Source organism: Myotis lucifugus, unplaced genomic scaffold (assembly GCF_000147115.1).
Source record: "Myotis lucifugus unplaced genomic scaffold, Myoluc2.0 scaffold_210, whole genome shotgun sequence".
Taxonomy (NCBI): domain Eukaryota; kingdom Metazoa; phylum Chordata; class Mammalia; order Chiroptera; family Vespertilionidae; genus Myotis; species Myotis lucifugus.
In genome coordinates, this window is record NW_005871258.1 from 957,998 (window position 1) to 976,579 (window position 18,582).

At 42.8% G+C, this 18,582-nt stretch overlaps 1 protein-coding gene across 12 annotated transcripts in view; it reads right to left on the reverse strand.

Moving 5' to 3' along the window:
- Nucleotides 1–18,582, reverse strand: part of LOC102419227 (testis-specific gene 10 protein-like) — a 142,529-nt gene that overhangs the window by 12,458 nt on the left and 111,489 nt on the right. For all 12 annotated transcript variants that reach the window (XM_023761507.1, XM_023761508.1, XM_023761516.1 and 9 more), the window contains 3 exons: nucleotides 9,138–9,340; nucleotides 7,208–7,312; nucleotides 6,880–7,029 (listed from right to left, as the gene is read on the reverse strand). In XM_023761507.1, the coding sequence (XP_023617275.1) occupies nucleotides 6,880–7,029; nucleotides 7,208–7,312; nucleotides 9,138–9,340 (458 nt within the window). The remainder of the gene's footprint in view (nucleotides 1–6,879; nucleotides 7,030–7,207; nucleotides 7,313–9,137; nucleotides 9,341–18,582) is intronic.

Below are 18,582 nucleotides of genomic sequence, written 5' to 3' on the forward strand. Positions count from 1 at the left end.
CCGGCCAGGTCACTCCTAACTCCCCCCCCCCCCCCGCCGGGCTGGTCTCCCCTCACTGGGTCCCCTGGCAGCCTACTCACCCCCAACTGCCCCCTTTGTGGGCTGGGTGCCCCCAAATGCCCCCCCGCTGGGCTTTTTTGCCCCAAATTCCCCCCCCGCCGGGCTGGGGGGCCCCCACTGGGTCCCCCGGGGGGCCAATTACCCCCAAATTCCCCCCCCGGGGGGCTGGTCCCCCCCCACTGCCCCCTGCCAGCCTTTATTGCCCCTAACTGCCCCCCCGCCGGCCCTGGTTGCCCCTCACTGCCCACCCTTGGGGGCTGGGTGGGCCCCAACTGCCCCCTCCTGCTGGGCCTGGTCACCCCCCAACTGCCCCCCCTCTGCCATCCTGATTGCCCCTCACTGCCCCCCCCCCCCCCGCCGGCCTGGTCACCCCACGCAGCCTGTTTGGTCATCTGTTCAGTTGTTTTGGATGTGACGGCCCCTGGCTCTTTATATATATAGATAAAAAGTAAAATAAAACAAAATTGGTACACCCACACAATGGAATATCATTCAGCAGTTAAAAGAAATATGCAACAACATCTGAAGCACATGAAAACCTGGGGAAATCTCAAATATGTTATGCTGAGTGAATGTCAGCCATTAGAGGCTACATATGATAAAATTTCATTTATATGACAGCCTGGAAAAGGCAAAGGGACAAGAAACAGACCAGTGGTTGGAGGAAAGCAAATTAAGTAAATTTATTGTCTAAATAATAGGTGGCCATCAAAGGATACCATTTAAAACTAACAGCAAAAGTTAAGTAAGAAGATTCAAGATGACAGCAGAGTAGGTGGAATTTACACTCACCTCCTCCAAGGACAGAACTGGAATTGCAACTAAATATAGAACAACCTGAATAGTCAAGTAAAGACTAGCTGAACAGAAGTCTTATAACCAAGGATTAATAGAAGAAGCCACATCAAAAATGGTAAGAAGGGCAGAGCCACGAAAAAGGCCAGCCTGCACCCACAGGTGGCAGTTGAGGTTCTGGAGGGATATCTCAATTGCAGGGGGTTCCCCATGAGAAGCATGGGGTCTCAAGCCCTCACCTAGCTCCCTGGCCCAGAGCACCAGAACTGGGAAGAAGAGCCCACATAAAATCTAGCTGTGAAAACCAGCAGGGATTCTGCCCTGTATGGAGAGGTAGGGGTCCTCTAAGAACCAGACATCCTCTTAGAGCACCAATGCACAAAATCTTATTCACAGCCAGTCACCCTGTATTCCAGCAGAGAGAGGGAAGAGCAGACTAGAGGCCTGTGATGAGAGATGGGTTTATAACTTTGGGAGAGAGCCAAAGGGGCAGCCGCCAGGATCCCTGTGCTGAGTCCCATTCTCAAACTGCAGACGCTATCTTTTTTGGGTGGAGCACTCCCTTCCTTATGGCATCAGCCTGAGGGAATACAAAAGCCCTATCCTCTCAATTCCCTGTTGCCACACCCTGCAGAGCTCATGGAGTCAGCTGACTGGGCCATGGTACAGAGGTCCCAGCAGACTCAGGGGTATCCTTGACTGAGTTATGTGGCTTTGGGGTGGAGTCAATCCCCCACTTTCCTGTGAACTTGATGGGTGCCTTCCCATCAAGGGAGATACATTAGACCAGCCGTGGGCAAACTACAGCCCGTGGGCCGGATCCGGCTCGTTTGAAATGAATAAAACTAAAAAAAAAAAAGACCGTACCCTTTTATGTAATGATGTTTACTTTGAATTTATATTAGTTCACACAAACACTCCATCCATGCTTTTGTTCCGGCCCTCCGGTCCAGTTTAAGAACCCATTGTGGCCCTCGAGTCAAAAAGTTTGCCCACCCCTGCTCTAGGATGAGGTCCATTTTTCTTGCACGGAGCCCTCCCTTCAACTGGCCAAATGCTGGTCTGTTTAGGCTTGAAAAACTCTGCTGGCCTCACCCTACTCACCACTCACTGAGACTCTGCCCCACTACAAAGGTCTGCAGGAACCTGGCAGGTGGTAGCTAGACTTTGTATATCCCGGGACTTTTGCTGATGGTCTCTGACCCAGCACTGGTAAGAGTTTGAACTTGTATCAATCTGGTGAACACCACTTTCCCTACCTGGTGACTCACTGACAACCTACTGCATGCAATTCAAGTACTATAAGAGGCTATTCCAGTGACTGAAGGCAGTCAGCAGGTGGAGGCCGGCAAAGGAAGAACTGCAGATGCCTTGCAACTTTTGCTGACATGTCCCCAGGCTTGGTGCTAGTGGAAGCTGGCTTTGGTGTGCAGCTTGGTCTTCCACACACACCAAGGCCCAGCAGAGGCAGCTACAAACTATGAATAACTTTGTAGCTCCCAACAAGTAGCTCTGAGCCAGTCACAGTGACATTGACCTGCACCAGAGTCTCTCCCAAAATGCCCCAGAACAAACACACCCAGTGGCCAGCTTCAGACAACATCAGAGCAGGATCCAATTAACTGCACAAGTGGCATATCCAAAGGGAGATCTTGGCAGGCACCAGACCCTGCTGAGGCGAATTCTACTTTATGTGGTCAGCACCTGCATAGCACCTCATACTCTGTGATCAGGAACAATCCTCATAGTCAGCCATCCTGGGTGTCAAACTCATTAATGAACAGTCCAATAGCAAGCTCAAGACTCAAACACAACAGGAAGGCTCACAAAACACACACAAGGGACATTACTAGAGCACCCAGCTCAGATGAGGAAAGAGACTGGACCACTGGGTCCCACAGGACACCTACTACATAAGTTCACCCTACCAAGACTGGGAGATATAGATTTACCTAATACATAGAAACAAACACAGGGAGATGGACAAAATAGTGATACAAAGAAACATGCCCCAAGTAAAAAAAACAACAACAAAAAACAAACAAACCAGGAGATATCTCCAGAAAAAGAGCTAAATAAAATGAGGGCAAGCAGTTTGAGTTAAAAAAAAAAATGTTTACAAAGATGCTAAAGGAACTAGTGAGAACTTCAACAAAGAGATAGCAAGCATAAAAATATATACAGAAACCATAAAGAAGAACCAGTCAAAAAGGAAGTACATAGTATCTGAAATGAAGAATATACTAGAACAGTGATGGTGAACCTATGACACGCGTGTCAGAGGTTACACGCGAACTCATTTTTTTGGTTGATTTTTCTTTGTTAAATGGCATTTAAATATATAAAATAAATATCAAAAATATAAATCTTTGTTTTACTATGGATGCAAATATCAAAAAAATTTTTTTTAAAAAAATATATTTTATTGATTTTTTACAGAGAGGAAGGGAGAGGGATAGAGAGTTAGAAACATTGATTAGAGAGAAACATCGACCAGCTGCCTCCTGCACATCTCCTACTGGGGGTGTGCCCGCAACCAACGTACATGCCCTTGACCGGAATCGAACCCGGGACCTTTCAGTCCGCAGGCCGACGCTCTATCCACTGAGCCAAACCGGTTTCGGCTATCAAAAAATTTTTATATGTGACACGGCACCAGAGCTAAGTTAGGGTTTTTCAAAATGCTGACATGCCGAGCTCAAAAGGTTCGTCATCACTGTACTAGAAGGAACAAACAGTAGGTTGGATGAAGTAGACTCTGATTCAGAAATTTAGAAGACAAGGTAGTAAAAAACTCAATTAGAGCAGCAAAGGAAAAAAATTCTAATACGAGGATAGTTTAAGGGACATTTGGGACAACATGAAGCATAACAACATCTGCATCATAGAGGTACCAGAAAGAGAGAGAGAGAGAGAGAGAGAGAGAGAGAGAGAGAGAGAGATGTATTGAGAATCTATTTGAAGAAATAATGGCTGAAAATTTCCCTAACGTGGTGAAGGAAATAACATAAGTCCAGGAAGCACAGAGAGTCCCAAACAAGATGTACCTAAAGAGGCCCATATCAAGACACATCATAGTTAAAATGCAAAGGTTAAAGATAAGGAGAAAATCTGAAAGGCAGCAAGAGAAAAGCAGTTAGCTACATACAAGGAAGCTCCCATAAGACTGTCAGCTGATTTCTCAACAGACACATTTCAGGCCAGAAGGGATTGGCATCAAATATTCAAAATAATGAAAAGCAAAGACCTATACCCAAGACTACTTTACCCAGCAAGGTTATCATTTAAAATTGAAGGAGAAAGAGTTTCAAAGACAAGAAAAAGCAAAAGGAGTTGATTACCAATAAACCAGTATTATAAGAAATGTTAAAGGGTTTTCTTAAAGGTGAAGAAAAAGAAAGAGAATGAGAAGGAAGAAGAAGAAGGAGGAGGCAGAGGAGGAGGAGGAGGAGGAGGAGGAGGAGGAGGAGGAAGAGGAGGAGGAAGAGGAGATTACAGAGAATGAAATGGCAATAAATTTGTAAGTATCAATAAATCACTTTAAATATAAGTGGCTTAAATACTCCAATCAAAATACATAGGGTAGTTGAAAACTACCTTGATATTTACAGAATATTTCATCCCAGAACAGCAGAATATACATTCTTCTCAAGTACACATGAAATATTCTCAAAGATAGCCTACCTCAAGAAACAAGAACAATCTCAAACAAACAATCTAACCATCCACTTAAAGGAATTAGAAAAGAAGCAACAAAAGAAGCCCAGAGTAAATTGAAGGAAGGAAATAATAAAGGTCACAGTGGATATAAATGACATAGAAACTAAAAGAACAATACAAAAGATCAACGAAACCAAGAACTGGTTCTTTGACACAATAAAAAAGATTGACAGACCTTTAACCAGAGTGAAAATGAAAAAAAGAGGATGCAATAAATAAAATCAGAAATGAAAGAGGAGAAGTAACAATTACAAAAGATTATAGGAAAATAATATGAACAACTATATGCCAACAATTGAACAACAAATTGAAATGGATAAATTCCTAGGAAATACAGTCTTCCAAAATTGAATCAGGAGAATCAGAAAACCTGAATAGATTATTACAACTAATAAAATTGAAGCAGCAATGAAAAAACTCCCAACAAACAAAAGCCCTGGTAAAATTCATAGGTGAATTTTACCAAACATTTAAAGAAGAACTAACACCTATCCTTCTTTAAACTATTTAAAAAAATTCAAGAGGAGAGAAGACTTCCAAGCACTTTTTAAGAGACCCACATTATCCTAATTCTAAAACCAGATAAAGACACTACAAAGAAATAAAACTATAGACCAATATCCCTGATGAACATAGATGCTAAAAATCTCAACAAAATATTAGCAAACTAAATCCAGCAATACATTAAAGAGATCATGCACCATGATCCAGTAAGATTATTCCAGGATGATGGTTGGTACAATATTTGCAGATCAATAAATGTGATATACTACATAAACAAAATGAAGAATAAAAATCATGTGGTTATATCAATACATGCAGAAAAAAACATTTGATAAAACCCAGAACCCATTTATGATAAAAACTCTCAGCAATGTGGTAATAGAGGGATCATACCACAACATAATAAAGGCCACATATGACAAAACCATACCCAACATATTCAATGGGCAAAAACTAAAAGCATTTTCCTTCATATCAAGAACAAGACACGATGTCTGTTCTCACCACTCACATTCAACATAAGTTCTAGCCACAGGGATCATACAGGATGAAGAAATAAAAGGCATCCATCCAAATAGGATAGAAGAAAGTAAAACTTTTTACTTTCAATTGTTTGCAGATAACATGGTATTGTACATAGAAAACCCTAAACACTCCATCAAATAATTACTTGATATAATAAATGAATTTGGCAAAGTAGCAGGAAATCAGCCCGCATTCTTATACCCCAATAATGAACTCTCAGGAAGAGAAATTAGAAATAATCCCATTTACTGTTACAACAAAAAACATAATAACCTGTACTTTGAAAACTATAGTACATTGAAGAAAGAAATTGAGTGGAAGCATTTACTGTGTTCATGGATTGGAAAAATTAACATTATTAAAATGTCCATACTACCCAAAGCAATCTATAGAATCAACTAAATTCCTATTAAAATACCAATGGCATATTTTAAAGATCCAGAAAAAATATTCTAAAACTTTATATGGAACAAAGCAGACCCCAAAATAGCCTCGGAAATCTTGAGAAAGAACAAAGTTGGAGATATCACAATACTTGATATCAAACTATACTACAATGCCATTGTAATTTTTTAAAAAAGCCTTGTTCTGGTAAAGAACAGGCATATAGATCAATAGAACAAAACAGACGGCCCAGAAATCAATCCATGTCTCTTTGGTCAATTAATATTTGACAAAGGAGGCAAAAGCATAAGATGGAGTAAAGACAGTCTCTTCAATAAATGGTGTTGAGAAAATTAGACAGATACATGCAAAAAAAAAAATTTAAACTAGACCCCAACTTACACCATACACAAGAGTGAACTCAAATGGATAAAAGACTTAAATGTAAGGCACAAAACCAAAAAAATCCTAGAAGAAAATATAGGCAGTAAAATTTCAGATATGCCAAGGTTGTGGGTTTGATCCACAATGAATACATAAATAAGTAGAACAACAAATTGTTGTCTCTCTCTCTGTGTGTGTGTCACTCTCTCTCTCCCTACCTCTCTCTCTAAAAATTCAATAAAAATGTAATACAAATGGATGTAGAAATAAAAAGAAAATCAGATTTTAAAAATAAAATTTATGTAAACAGATAAAATAGAAATCTTTCACTTTGGAATATTTATATAAAACTAATAGTCAAAATACTTTCTTTTTATGTGAACATAAGTAATCATGTTTCAATAGCACTATTCCTGACAGACTGTTACTGAGTTTCCTTACATCCTCAAATAGTCACTGTATATGTTGCTATATGGTCCCCAGAGAATGGACCCTTAAACCACTCACTCTTCTAGAGATCGATCCAGGCCTCGGTCAGGAGATCGGTGGTGAGCACGTTCCGGTGAATGACATTTTATATTTGGCTTTATTGTAGAATTCAAATAATAAGCATTACTTGAGTAGTTCTGGCGGCGAAGTTCTTGCACAGCCCTCTCCCTAATGCAAAAATGTTTAAAACAGAACTTCTTAAACGTTATATCCAATGGCATTATTAATCCAGTAAAACTGAAGTTTAATTTACACTTTAAAACCTAGCCATCATGGAATAACCAGAATCTGTTGTTATCTAAGAAAGAATGCTCCCAGCCTAAATACTGGATAGAGACCAACTTACCTTTCAAAGCGCTCGGTCCCTAGCTGTCTTTTGGTGATGTCTAAATCAGCTTCCAGTTGCGTGACGACATTCCTGAACTGGGCCACATCTCTACTCTGGATGGCCCTGTGTAAAAGAATGTAAGAGAGTTGATTAGACTTTTAAAAGTCTAGAACTTCTGAACCATGTTGGCAATGTTCTCAGCTGGATCCAAGCCAAACTGTGATCTTTATGGACGTATATGCCAATTTTAGGTGTAGTAAATGTACAGGTAGCCTGGAAAAGCTTAAGGTGTGCCAATCACACTCAATTAGTTCAACTTTCTCTGTGTCAGTTTCCTTGTGTTTACATGGAGTAATATTATCTCTTATCTATCTCTATTATCTATTTATAGCACATTATTTTTATAGAAGTACTTTAAAGTATTGTACTCTTGAGTAATGGTATAACCAAATAATCAAAACTGGAATTCACTAGCACCATGATTCACATGGTCTGTTATATATTAGATCAACCAAGTGCTTTATGTACACTCAGAATTAAATCTGATATTCCCACACACACTCTCCTCCATTTAACAGGCTCTCCTTTAGGGCTAAGCCATGCCACAAACCCCCCGATAACGCGGCGCACTGTCATCAGGAAGATAACGATGGGAGACGAATGCTGCTTGTGCGGAGCGCTCTACCCTCTCTGCTTGTTCCCAGGACAGCACTCTAGAACACACAAGTTGATCGTGTTTACCAGGGTAAGGGACAGTACTGACCAGCCAGTCTAAAACAGAAGGTAGTCTTTAAGGGTTACCTTCTTAAGAGATTTCCACCTCTGGCTTGAGAAAGTGACCTGGCAGAACCGGTTAAAGGTAGCACAACAGCCCTGCGGCAGTGACCAAGAAGGACTCAGCAACAGCTGCCATAACCTGGAAACAGTTTCTGAAGGAACTGGCTTTGGCTTTGCAGGTTGAGCTCAGTCAGGGGCTCCTGTGAGTGGCTGATTCCTGAGACAATGATTCCTGACCCTCCCCAGGCCCCAAGCTCAGAAAGGAGGGCAGAGTTGAGGCTGGATGAAAAAGTGTTATAGAGGAGACAGGTAAGAACAGAGGCTGGGGGTCCCCATGCCTCTGTTTTTGGTGAGAGGTGACCAAGTTTACAATAGAATATTCATTCTCCAGGCAGGCATTTCCACCCTCCCTTCCAGCAGGGTCATGGAATAAGCTGCTAATGGTGCTGGGATGCTGAAAGAAGCAGCCACAATCATGCTCTAAGGCAGCAGTTCTCAACCTGTGTCGCAACCCCTTTGGCGGTCGAACGACCCTTTCACAGGGGTCGCCTAAGACCATCCTGCATATCAGATATTTACATTACGATTCATAACAGTAGCAACATTACAGTTATGAGGTAGCAACAAAAATAATTTTATGGTTGGGTCACAACATGAGGAACTGTATTTAAAGGGCCAGAAGGTTGAGAACCACTGCTCTAAGGGAAGTCTTCAGTATTCTGTGAATGCAGGAGTCCTTGCAGGTACCTAGTGTGTACAGTTATAGGTACACAAGCAAATACAGTGTGACAAATGGAAAGATTGGGGAGCAATACCAGGTGGGTTCATATATAAAAAAATTCTTCTGGTTTCAGAAGTGTATATTTTTCTAATCTGGTTATAATATTTCCTAAAGACAATATTTTAGACCAGACATCTTATTATACCCAAAGCTCTATTGGAAACAACCAACACAATGGTTGAACTTAAATTTAAATCAATTTAGCTAAACATATAATAGAAACTAGCACTAAATTTTTGGCAAATCACAATATTTCTGGTGCTCATTTTAATTAATGGCTAATTATGGATGCTTAAATTATATAAATTCCAGCTTTAAAATTCTACTAACCAATAAAGTATCAAAAATTTAAGGAATATGACTTTGTTATTATACTGCTAACAAACTCACATTTTATTTTCTGCCAAACACAGGTGTTCTTTAAGCAGCTGAATTTCAGATTCTTTTTCTTGAAGCGCTATCTGAGACTGATATTCTTTGTCCCGATTGGCCACCAGCAAAGCTTCTAGATTCTGCATGGAGATTCTCTCATTTGTCATCTGACTTCTGAGGAGTTCTATTTCAGAACGAGCAGAATCTAACTCATTCTCCATCTGTACAACAATAGGAAGATATCTATAAGTATTCCCATTCATTTACTCAACTGATAGATTATCAAAGAATCATAAAAATTCTGTATTATGTTATAAACTAACAACCCCCTTTAATTTCTTGATTAGAAATACTATCCTCCTTCTTACCAAATACACTCACACAGAATCACTTTCCCTAACTCTTTGCTAATATCATAAAATTCATTAATAACTAATGAATTATTAATTCCAAACTGCAAACAATTTCCATTTCCAGCTTTGATATTTACTTATATATTTCTGCAAGACCGACATGTGACTACTGCTTTTACTGTATGAGGCGAGTAACTACCTTATGAAATGTCATTGCACTCCATTGTTAAGGAAGACAAGGAGTCATTACACATGCCCTCTCTTGCATAAACCCTTGGAAACCTTCATTTTTTGAAGGTTATCTTGAACCTGAAATACACTGTGTAAGCCAATATTTCTCCAAATGGAAGAAGACCAGACATTACTATTTAGAAAAAAAATTATTTCTAAAATTATCTCATAATACACATTATAATAAATTATATGTGCATTTTATAAAGGTAAATGTGATAAGATAAAACTCTAAGAAAAAAGAATTCAATAAAAATGAGATTATTGCCCAGCCAGCATGGCTCAGTGATTGAGCATCTACCTATGAACCAGGAGGTTCTATTCCTGGTCAGGGCACATGCCCAGGTTGCAGGCTCGATCCCCAGTGGGGGGCATGCAGGAGGTAGCCGATCAATGAGTCTCTCTCATCATTGATGTTTCTCTCCCTCTCTCCCTCTTCCTTCCTCTCTGAAATCAATAAAAATATATCTTTAACAAATGAGATTATTGGAGGAGTGGTAGGCAGCTGGGGAAAGAACTTCCTAGACTAGATACAATTAAAAAATGATGCCTGACCAAACAAAAACAAATTGATGGTCAATATAAACTTAAAATTTGCCAGAAAAAAACTGAAAGGAAACAAACTCAGTAAATAAAATACAGAGTTAATATCTTAATATAAGGAACTCATACAAATTGATGAGAAATGTGAACAGAAAATTTATAAAATATAGCTATTTGGTAAACATGTGGAAAAATTTACTCTTATGAATAATCAAAGAAATACAAATTAAAACAAGATGCTATTTCAAGTTCGGGGTATCTTCACCTTGACAGTAGCGACCTTTTGGGTTGGATGAGTATGTGGCGTAGGGAGCTGCCTATGCCTCACAGCGTGCTTACAGCACCCCTGACCTCTACTAGAGGCCAGTGGCATCCACCACCCCAGCAGTGACAACCACAAGTGTCTCCAGACATTGCTGGATGTCCACTAGGGGGGACAAAAATCTCTTTCAGTTGAGCCACGGTTCCAGTTTAACAAATTGGTGAATTTCTAAGTGTGTGTTGATTAACATTAAAATGGGCAATTATAATTTCATACACTCTGCTGTCAGGAATACAAAATGGAGTGTCACTTTTTTTGGTAAAAGGTTTATTAGAATATAATTTACACTAGAGGCCCAGTGCACAAAATTCATGCACTCAGGGGAGGGGGGTCCCTCAGTCAGGCCTGAGCTCTTGCAATCCGGGACCCCTCGGGAGATGTCCACCTGCCAGCTTAGGCCCAATCCCCTCAGAGATCAGGCCTAAACTGGCAGGTGGACATCTCGCAGTCTGGGGCTTTCACAGTCCAGGACCCCTAGCTCCTTACTGCCTGTCTGCAACAGAGGTGGGAGAGGCTCCCGCCACTGCCTCTGCGCTTGCCAGCCATGAGCCCGGCTTCTGGCTGAGTGGCACTCCTCCTGTGGGAGTGCACTGACACCAGGGGGCAGCTCCTGCATTGAGCATCTGCCCCCTGGTGGTCAGTGCACAGCATAGTGACCAGTCATTTCGCCATTTGGTTGATTTGCATATTAGGGTTTTATTATATAGGATACCACAAAACTCACCCATTCCAAAGGCACAATTTAATTTTTTTAGTATATTAAAAGAGTTATGCAATACCACAATCTCATAATCTAGTGTTAGAATTTTTCATCATCTGCAAATAAATCCCAGTACCCATTAGAGATTCCCCTGCACCCACTGTCCACCACACCAGCATCTGCCTAAAGCAGTGATGCAGAACCTTTTGAGCTCGGCGTGTCAACATTTTGAAAAATCCTAATTTAACTCTGGTGCCGTGTCACATATGGAAATTTTTTGATATTTGCAACCATAGTAAAACAAAGATTTGTATTTTTGATATTTATTTTATATATTTAAATGCCATTTAACAAAGAAAAATCAAGCAAAAAAATGAGTTCGCGTGTCACCTCTGACACAAGTGTCATAGATTCGCCATCACTGGCCTAAAGCAATCCCTAATCTACCGTCTGCTTCTATGATCTGTCTTATTCTGGACATTTTGTGTAAATGGAATAATAAACATGAGTGTGGTCTATTGTGACTGGCTTCCTTCACTTAGCTTAATGTTTTCAAGAATCATCCATGATTTAGCAGCTATCAGTACTTCACTATTAAAAACATTTTTAAAAATATTTTTATTGTTGACAGTGTTACAGATGTCTCTTAATTTCTTCCCTCCTTTATGCCCCTCTTCCCAGTCCCTGCCCCACCCTAGGCCTTCACCACACTATTGTCTGTGTCTATTGGTTATGCATATCCTATATAATCCTATCTAATAAAAGAGAAACATGGTAATTAGCCATACGGCCGCTACCCTTCCCATTGGCTAATCAGGGAGATATGCAAATTAACTGCCAACCAAGATGGGGGCCGGCAGCTAGGCAGCTGACACGAACAGGGAGGCTTGCTTGCTTCAGTGAGGGAGGAAGCCAAGCTTCCCCGTCTGCCTTGCCCACCTCTCAGCTGCACTCTAAGCAACACTGTAACAAATATAGAAGCTAAACAAAACCGTGGGCTTCAGCCAGCAGGACCGCAACATTGTTTCAAATACAGAAGGTAAACAAAGGCCAGAAACCTGCTTTCAGCAGCAGAGGTCTCATAGCTGGAGCCGAGCCTCAGCGCTAAAGCTGGCCCAGAATTTAAAAAAAAGGAAAAAAGGACAGATTGGGAGCTTCAGTCACCCGCCAGTCTGAAAACGGCCCTCAGCCCCTCACCCAGGCTGGCCAGGCAGCCCAGTGGGGACCCCCACCCTAAAGGGGGTGTGACCAGATGCAAACAGCCATCATCCCCTCACCCAGGCTGGCCAGGCACCCAAGCGGGACCCCCACCCTGAAGGGGGTGTGACCAGATGCAAACAGCCATCATCCCCTCACCCAGGCTGGCCAGGCACCCAAGCGGGACCCCCACCCTGATCCAGGACACCCTTCAGGGCAAACCAGCTGGCCCCCACCCGTGCACCAGGCTTCTATCCTATATAGTAAAAGGGTAATATGCCTCCCAGCACCGGGATCAGCGGAGCAGCGAGGCCTCCCGGCACCGGGATCAGCGTGACAGGGGGCAGCGACCAAACCCCCTGATCGCCCTGCGGCTCTGTGTGTGACAGGGGGCAGGGCCACAACCTCCCTATCCGCCCTGCTCTGTTCCTGACAGGGGGGAGCTCCTCAACCCCCTGATCGGCCCTGCTCTGTGCCTGATAGGAGGGAGCTCCCCAACCCCCTGATTGCCCTGCGGCTCTGTGTGTGACAGGGTGCGGCGCCCAACCCCCTGATCGGCCCTGCTCTGTGGGTGACAGGGGGGAGCTCCCCAACCCCCTGATCCGCCCTGCTCTGTGTGTGACAGGGGGCGGTGCCCCAACTCCCCTGATCGGCCCTGCTCTGTGTGTGACAGGGGGCAGCGCCCCAACCCCCTGATGGGCCCTGCTCTGTGTGTGACAGGGGGGAGCTCCCCAACCCCCCTGATGGGCCCTGCTCTGTGAGTGACAGGGGGCAGCGCCCCAACCCCCTGATGGGCCCTGCTCTGTGTGTGACAGGGGGAGCTCCTCAACCCCTTGATCGGCCCTGCTCTGTGTGTGACAGGGTACGAAGCCCCAACCCCACTGATGGGCCCTGCTCTGTGAGTGACAGGGGGCAGCGCCCCAACCCCCTGATGGGCCCTGCTCTGTGCATGATAGGGGGTGGCGCCGCAACCTCCCTATCGACCCTGCCTTGAGTGTGACAGGGGGAGGTGCTCCAACCCCCCAATCGGCCCTACCCTGAGCGTGACTAGGGGTGGCATCGCAACCTCCCTATCCGCCCTGCTGTGTGCATGACAGGGAGCGGCGCCCCAACTCCCCAATCAGCCCTGCTCTGAGCCCGACCAGGGGCTGCACCTAGGGATTGGGCCTGCCCTCTGCCACCCAGGAGCAGGCCTAAGCCAGCAGGTCATTATCTCCTGAGTGGTCCCAGACTGCGAGAGGGCACAGGCCGGGCTGAGAGACCCCCTCTCCCCCCCGAGTGCACAAATTTTTGTGTATCGGGCCTCTAGTCCTATATAATAAAAGCCTAATATGCTAAGTGTCCGGTCATCCGTTCAACCAATCGAAGTGTAATATGCTAATGATATGCTAAGGCCGCTCAACTGCTTGCTATGACGTGCACTGACCACCAGGAGGCAGATGCTCTGATTGGTAGGTTAGCTTGCTGCTAGGGTCCAGCCAATCAGGACTGAGCGAGTTGGACTGGACACGCCCTGAAGCCCTCCCATGGTCCCTCCCTGGCTAGCCAACCTCCCATGTCCCTCTCCAGCCCCAATCATGCACCAGTGGGGTCCCTTGGCCTGGCCTGAGCCTTCTCACAATCCAGGACCCCTTAGGGCATGTCAGAGAGTGGGTTTTGGCCCAATCCCACAGGCCAGGCCGTGGGACCCCACTGGTGCACAAATTCGTGCACTGAGCCTCTAGTATGTATGTAAGTTCTTTGGTTAATCTCTTCCTGTCTCCCCCCACCCCCCCTTCCCTCTGAGATGTCAGTCTGTTCCATGTCTCAATACCTCTGGACCTATTTTGTTAGTCAGTCTATTATGTTCATTAGATTCCACTTATAAGTGAGATCATGTGATATTTGTCTTTTTTTAAGTGGCTTGTTTCACTCAGCATAATATTTTCCAGATCCATCCATGCTGTCACATGGATAAGAAATCTTTTTTTTTTTCAGGTGCATAGTACTTCACTGTGTAAATGTACCAAAGCTTTTTATCCACTCATTTACTGATGGGCACGTGGGCTCTTTCCAGATTTTAGCTATTACAAATGTGCTGTTATGTCTATAGAGGTGCATATATCCTTTCTGATTGGTGTTTCGGTCTTCTTAAGAATCAACAAACAACAAATGCTGGCGAGGATGTGAAGAAAAGGGAACCCTACTAGGGTAATGCAGACTGGTGCAGCCACTATGAAATTTACTCAAAAAATTTAAAATGGAACTACAGGCCCTTGCCGGCATTGCTCAGTGGTTAGAACATTGGCCTACACATCAGAGGGTCTCAGGTTTGATTCCCAATCAAGGACACATACCTGGTTTTCAGGTTTGGTCCCTGGCCCTGATCAGGCACATGCAGGAGGCAACCAATCGATATCTCTCTCTCACATTGATATTTCTCTCTCCTCTGTCTCTTTTTCTCTCTTGCCCTACCCTCTCCCTTCCACTTTCTCTAAAAATCAATGGAAAAAATATCCTTGGGTGAGGATTAAAAAAACCAACCAAACAAAAAAAGGAACTACCTTTTGGCCCAGTGATCCCACTTCTAGGAGTACTTCATTATTTTTAATGCCAAACAATATTCCCTTGCATAGATGTCCGGACATTTGAGTTATTTACACTTTCTAGCTATTATAAATAATGTTGCTAAGAACATCTGTGCACAAGTTTTTGTATGGACCAATGTTTTCATTCCTCTTCAACAGATAAGAGTGGAATTTTTTAGCTTTAAGGTAATTCTATTTTTAACATTTTGAAGAATTGCCAAAATGTTTTCAAAGTGGCCTCGCTATCTTACATTCCCACCAGCAATGTATGAGGGTTCCAAATTCTCTACATCTTTGCCAACACTTGTCACTGTCTGCTGTTTTTTAGTTATTGCCATACTAGTGCTTGTGAAATGGTATAATTTTTATTTGCATTTCTCTGATTGCTAATAATGTTGAGCATCTTTACAAGTGCTTATTTGCCATTTATGTATCTTCTATAGAGAAATATCTCAAGATCTTTTGCCCTTTTTTCAGTTGGGATCTTATTAAGCTGTGAAATTCTTTATACATATCCTAAATGCAATTCCCTTATAGGATATATGCTTTCAACACTCTTACTCAACATGTTACAGGAAGTCCTAACCATAGCAATCAGACAAGAAAAAGAAATAAAAGACACCAAATTAAAAAGGAAAGTTGTTACTCTTTACAGATGATATGATCATGTATGTAGAGAACACTAAAGATCCACCAAAAATTTACTAGAAGTAATAAATGAATTCAATAAAGTACCAGAAAGCAGATGCATTTTTATACACCAGTAATGAACTATTAGAAAGGAAAACTAAGAAAACATTCCCATTTACAATTGCTTCAAAAGAATAAAATATCTAAGGGTAAATTTAACCAAGGAGGTAAAGGACCTATACTCCGAAAATTATAAGACATTGAAGATAATAAAATTAAGTGGAATCATGCTATATTCATGGATGAAAAGAATTAATATAATTAAAATGTCCATACTAGCCATGCTGGTGTGATTCAATGGTTGAGTGTCAACCTATGAACCAGGAGGTCATGATTCGATTCCTGGTTAAGGGACAGGCTTAGGTTGCAGGCTTGATCTCCAGTAGCCGATCAATGATTGTCTCTCATCATTAATGTTTCTATCTCTCTCTCCCTCTCCCTTCCTCTCTGAAATCAATAAAAAATATATTTTTAAAATGTCCATACTATGCAAAGCAATCTATAGATTCGACACATTTCCTATCAAGACACCAATGGCATATTTCACAGAACTAGAACAGATATTCCAAAAATATATATGGAATCACAAAACACCCTAAATAACAACAGCAATCTTGAGAAAGGAAAACAAAGTTATACGAATTAGGCTACCTGATATTAAACCACAATACAAGGCCATAGTAATCAAAACAGCATGGTACTAGCATAAAAACAGACATGTATATCAATGGAACATAATAGAGAGCCCAGCAATAAACCCACACATTTATAGTAAATTAATATTTGACAAAAAAGGCAAAAACATGCAATGGAGTAAAGGTAGTGTATTCAATAAATTATGTGGGGAATATCAGACAGACACATGCAAAAAATGAAATTAGAGTACCAACTTATATCATACATATGAATAAACTCAAAATGGATTAAAGACTTTAAAGTTAGACTCAAAACCATAAAAATCTTAGAAAGAACCTAGTCAGTAAAATCTCAGACATTTTTTATAGCAATATTTTTTCTGATATATCTCCTCAGATAAGGGAAACAAAAGAAAAAAATAAACAAATGGGACTACATCAAACTAAAAAGTGTTTGCACAGCAAAGGACACTATCAACAACATGAAAAGAAAGCTCACTGAAGGGAGAACATATTTGCCAATACATCTGATAAGGTCTTAATATCCAAAATTTATCAAGAACTTATAAAAATCAACACCATATCTTGAAGAGGGGAGCAGTGGAGGCCAGAAGTACAGCCACACCAACACCCAGACTGCCCTCCGACACCACCCCTAACCTGAACAGTGAGCCTCCCGCCAGCCATAACATGTGAGGGACCACTGCCCGGCCCCTGCAGTGAGTGGCACCCTACCTTGACACTGGCATCCAGATGCCTGCAGTGACCGCAGGCCAGAGAAACCTACCACACCAAGACTTCCTGCCTGCACTCCTGACTGGTGCTACCGGACTCTGCACTCCCAGACCTGGCACTACTGGACCCCAAGCAATGAGTACAAGACCGAGGGATCCCATGCCCATCCCGGCCCAGCCCTCAGGACCACACTGACTGTGTGCCTGCTGTGAGCCCAGGAACCTCCACCCAGCACCCTGCCTAGCTCCAAGGACAGCACTGACGGTAAATTAACACTTGGCCCGGTGCCTGTCCAGCCCTAAGAACTGTCCTACTAGGTGCCCACCCAGCCCCCCAAGTCCAGTACCAATAGTGCTGGCCAGGGACACTTGGTCTGGCACCCGCCCAGCCTTAAGGAATGCCCAACCAGCTGCCTGATGAGCCCCAAGGACATTTCCAACAGTACTGGCCAGGGACATTCAGGCCAGTGCCCACCCAGCCCCAAGGACAGCACAGATGGTACTGGGAAGGGACCCCAGCCAGGCATCCCACCCAGCCCCAAGGACCAGGCTGACAGGGCAAGCCAGAGGGTTCTAGGGCACTGCCCTGTCCAGGATGCCTGGGCCATTCAGTGAATTGCATGACAAAGAACTCTGGGGCCTCACAGGGAGTCACACACCAGAGGATCTCTGCATCTGTCCCTGCCAACCCCAAGCACCTGTAGCAGACAACTGAGGGATCAGATCCATTGGGGAAGGGAATACAACTCAGAGCAGAGACATTATAGGCGTAAAGCTCAAGGCAGACCCAGCCTCTGGGCTAAGGAGTCCCAGACCATTGGATTACTAGGGGCTTCAACTTCTCGGACATCAAGCATGTCACCCAGGACCAGGAACTGTCAGCAACTCATATTACATAGAAATAAATACAAAGGGACAGCAAAAATAGGGAGACAAAGAAATAACCCCAAAGGAAAGAAAAGGAGGAATCGCCAGAAAAAGAAATAAATAAAATAGAAGCAAGCAATTTGTCAGAGAAAGAATTCAAGAGTAATGGTTATAAGGATGCTCAATAGTCTGGATGGGAAATTTACCAACATGAGTAAGAATCAAGTGAAAATGAAGAATGACATAGCTGCAATAAAAAACACAATGGAAGGTTTCAACAGTAGACTAAAAGAAGTCAAGGCCTGAATCAGTGAGTTAGAAGACAGTATAGAAAACACCCAATCTGAACAGCAATTGGAAAAATTATTAAAAGCAGGAGGAGAGTTTAAGGGAGTGTAGGGACAATATAAAACGAAGCAACATCCACATAATAGGGGTGCCAGAAGGAGTTGAAGCTGAGGAAGGAATAGAAAACCTATTTGAAGAAATAATGACAGAAAAGTTCCCTGCCCTGGGGGGAAAAAGTTGCACAAGCACATAGAGTCCCAAATAAGAGGAACCCAAAATGACCCACACAAAGACACATCATAATTACAATGGCAAACCTTAACGACAAAGAAAGAA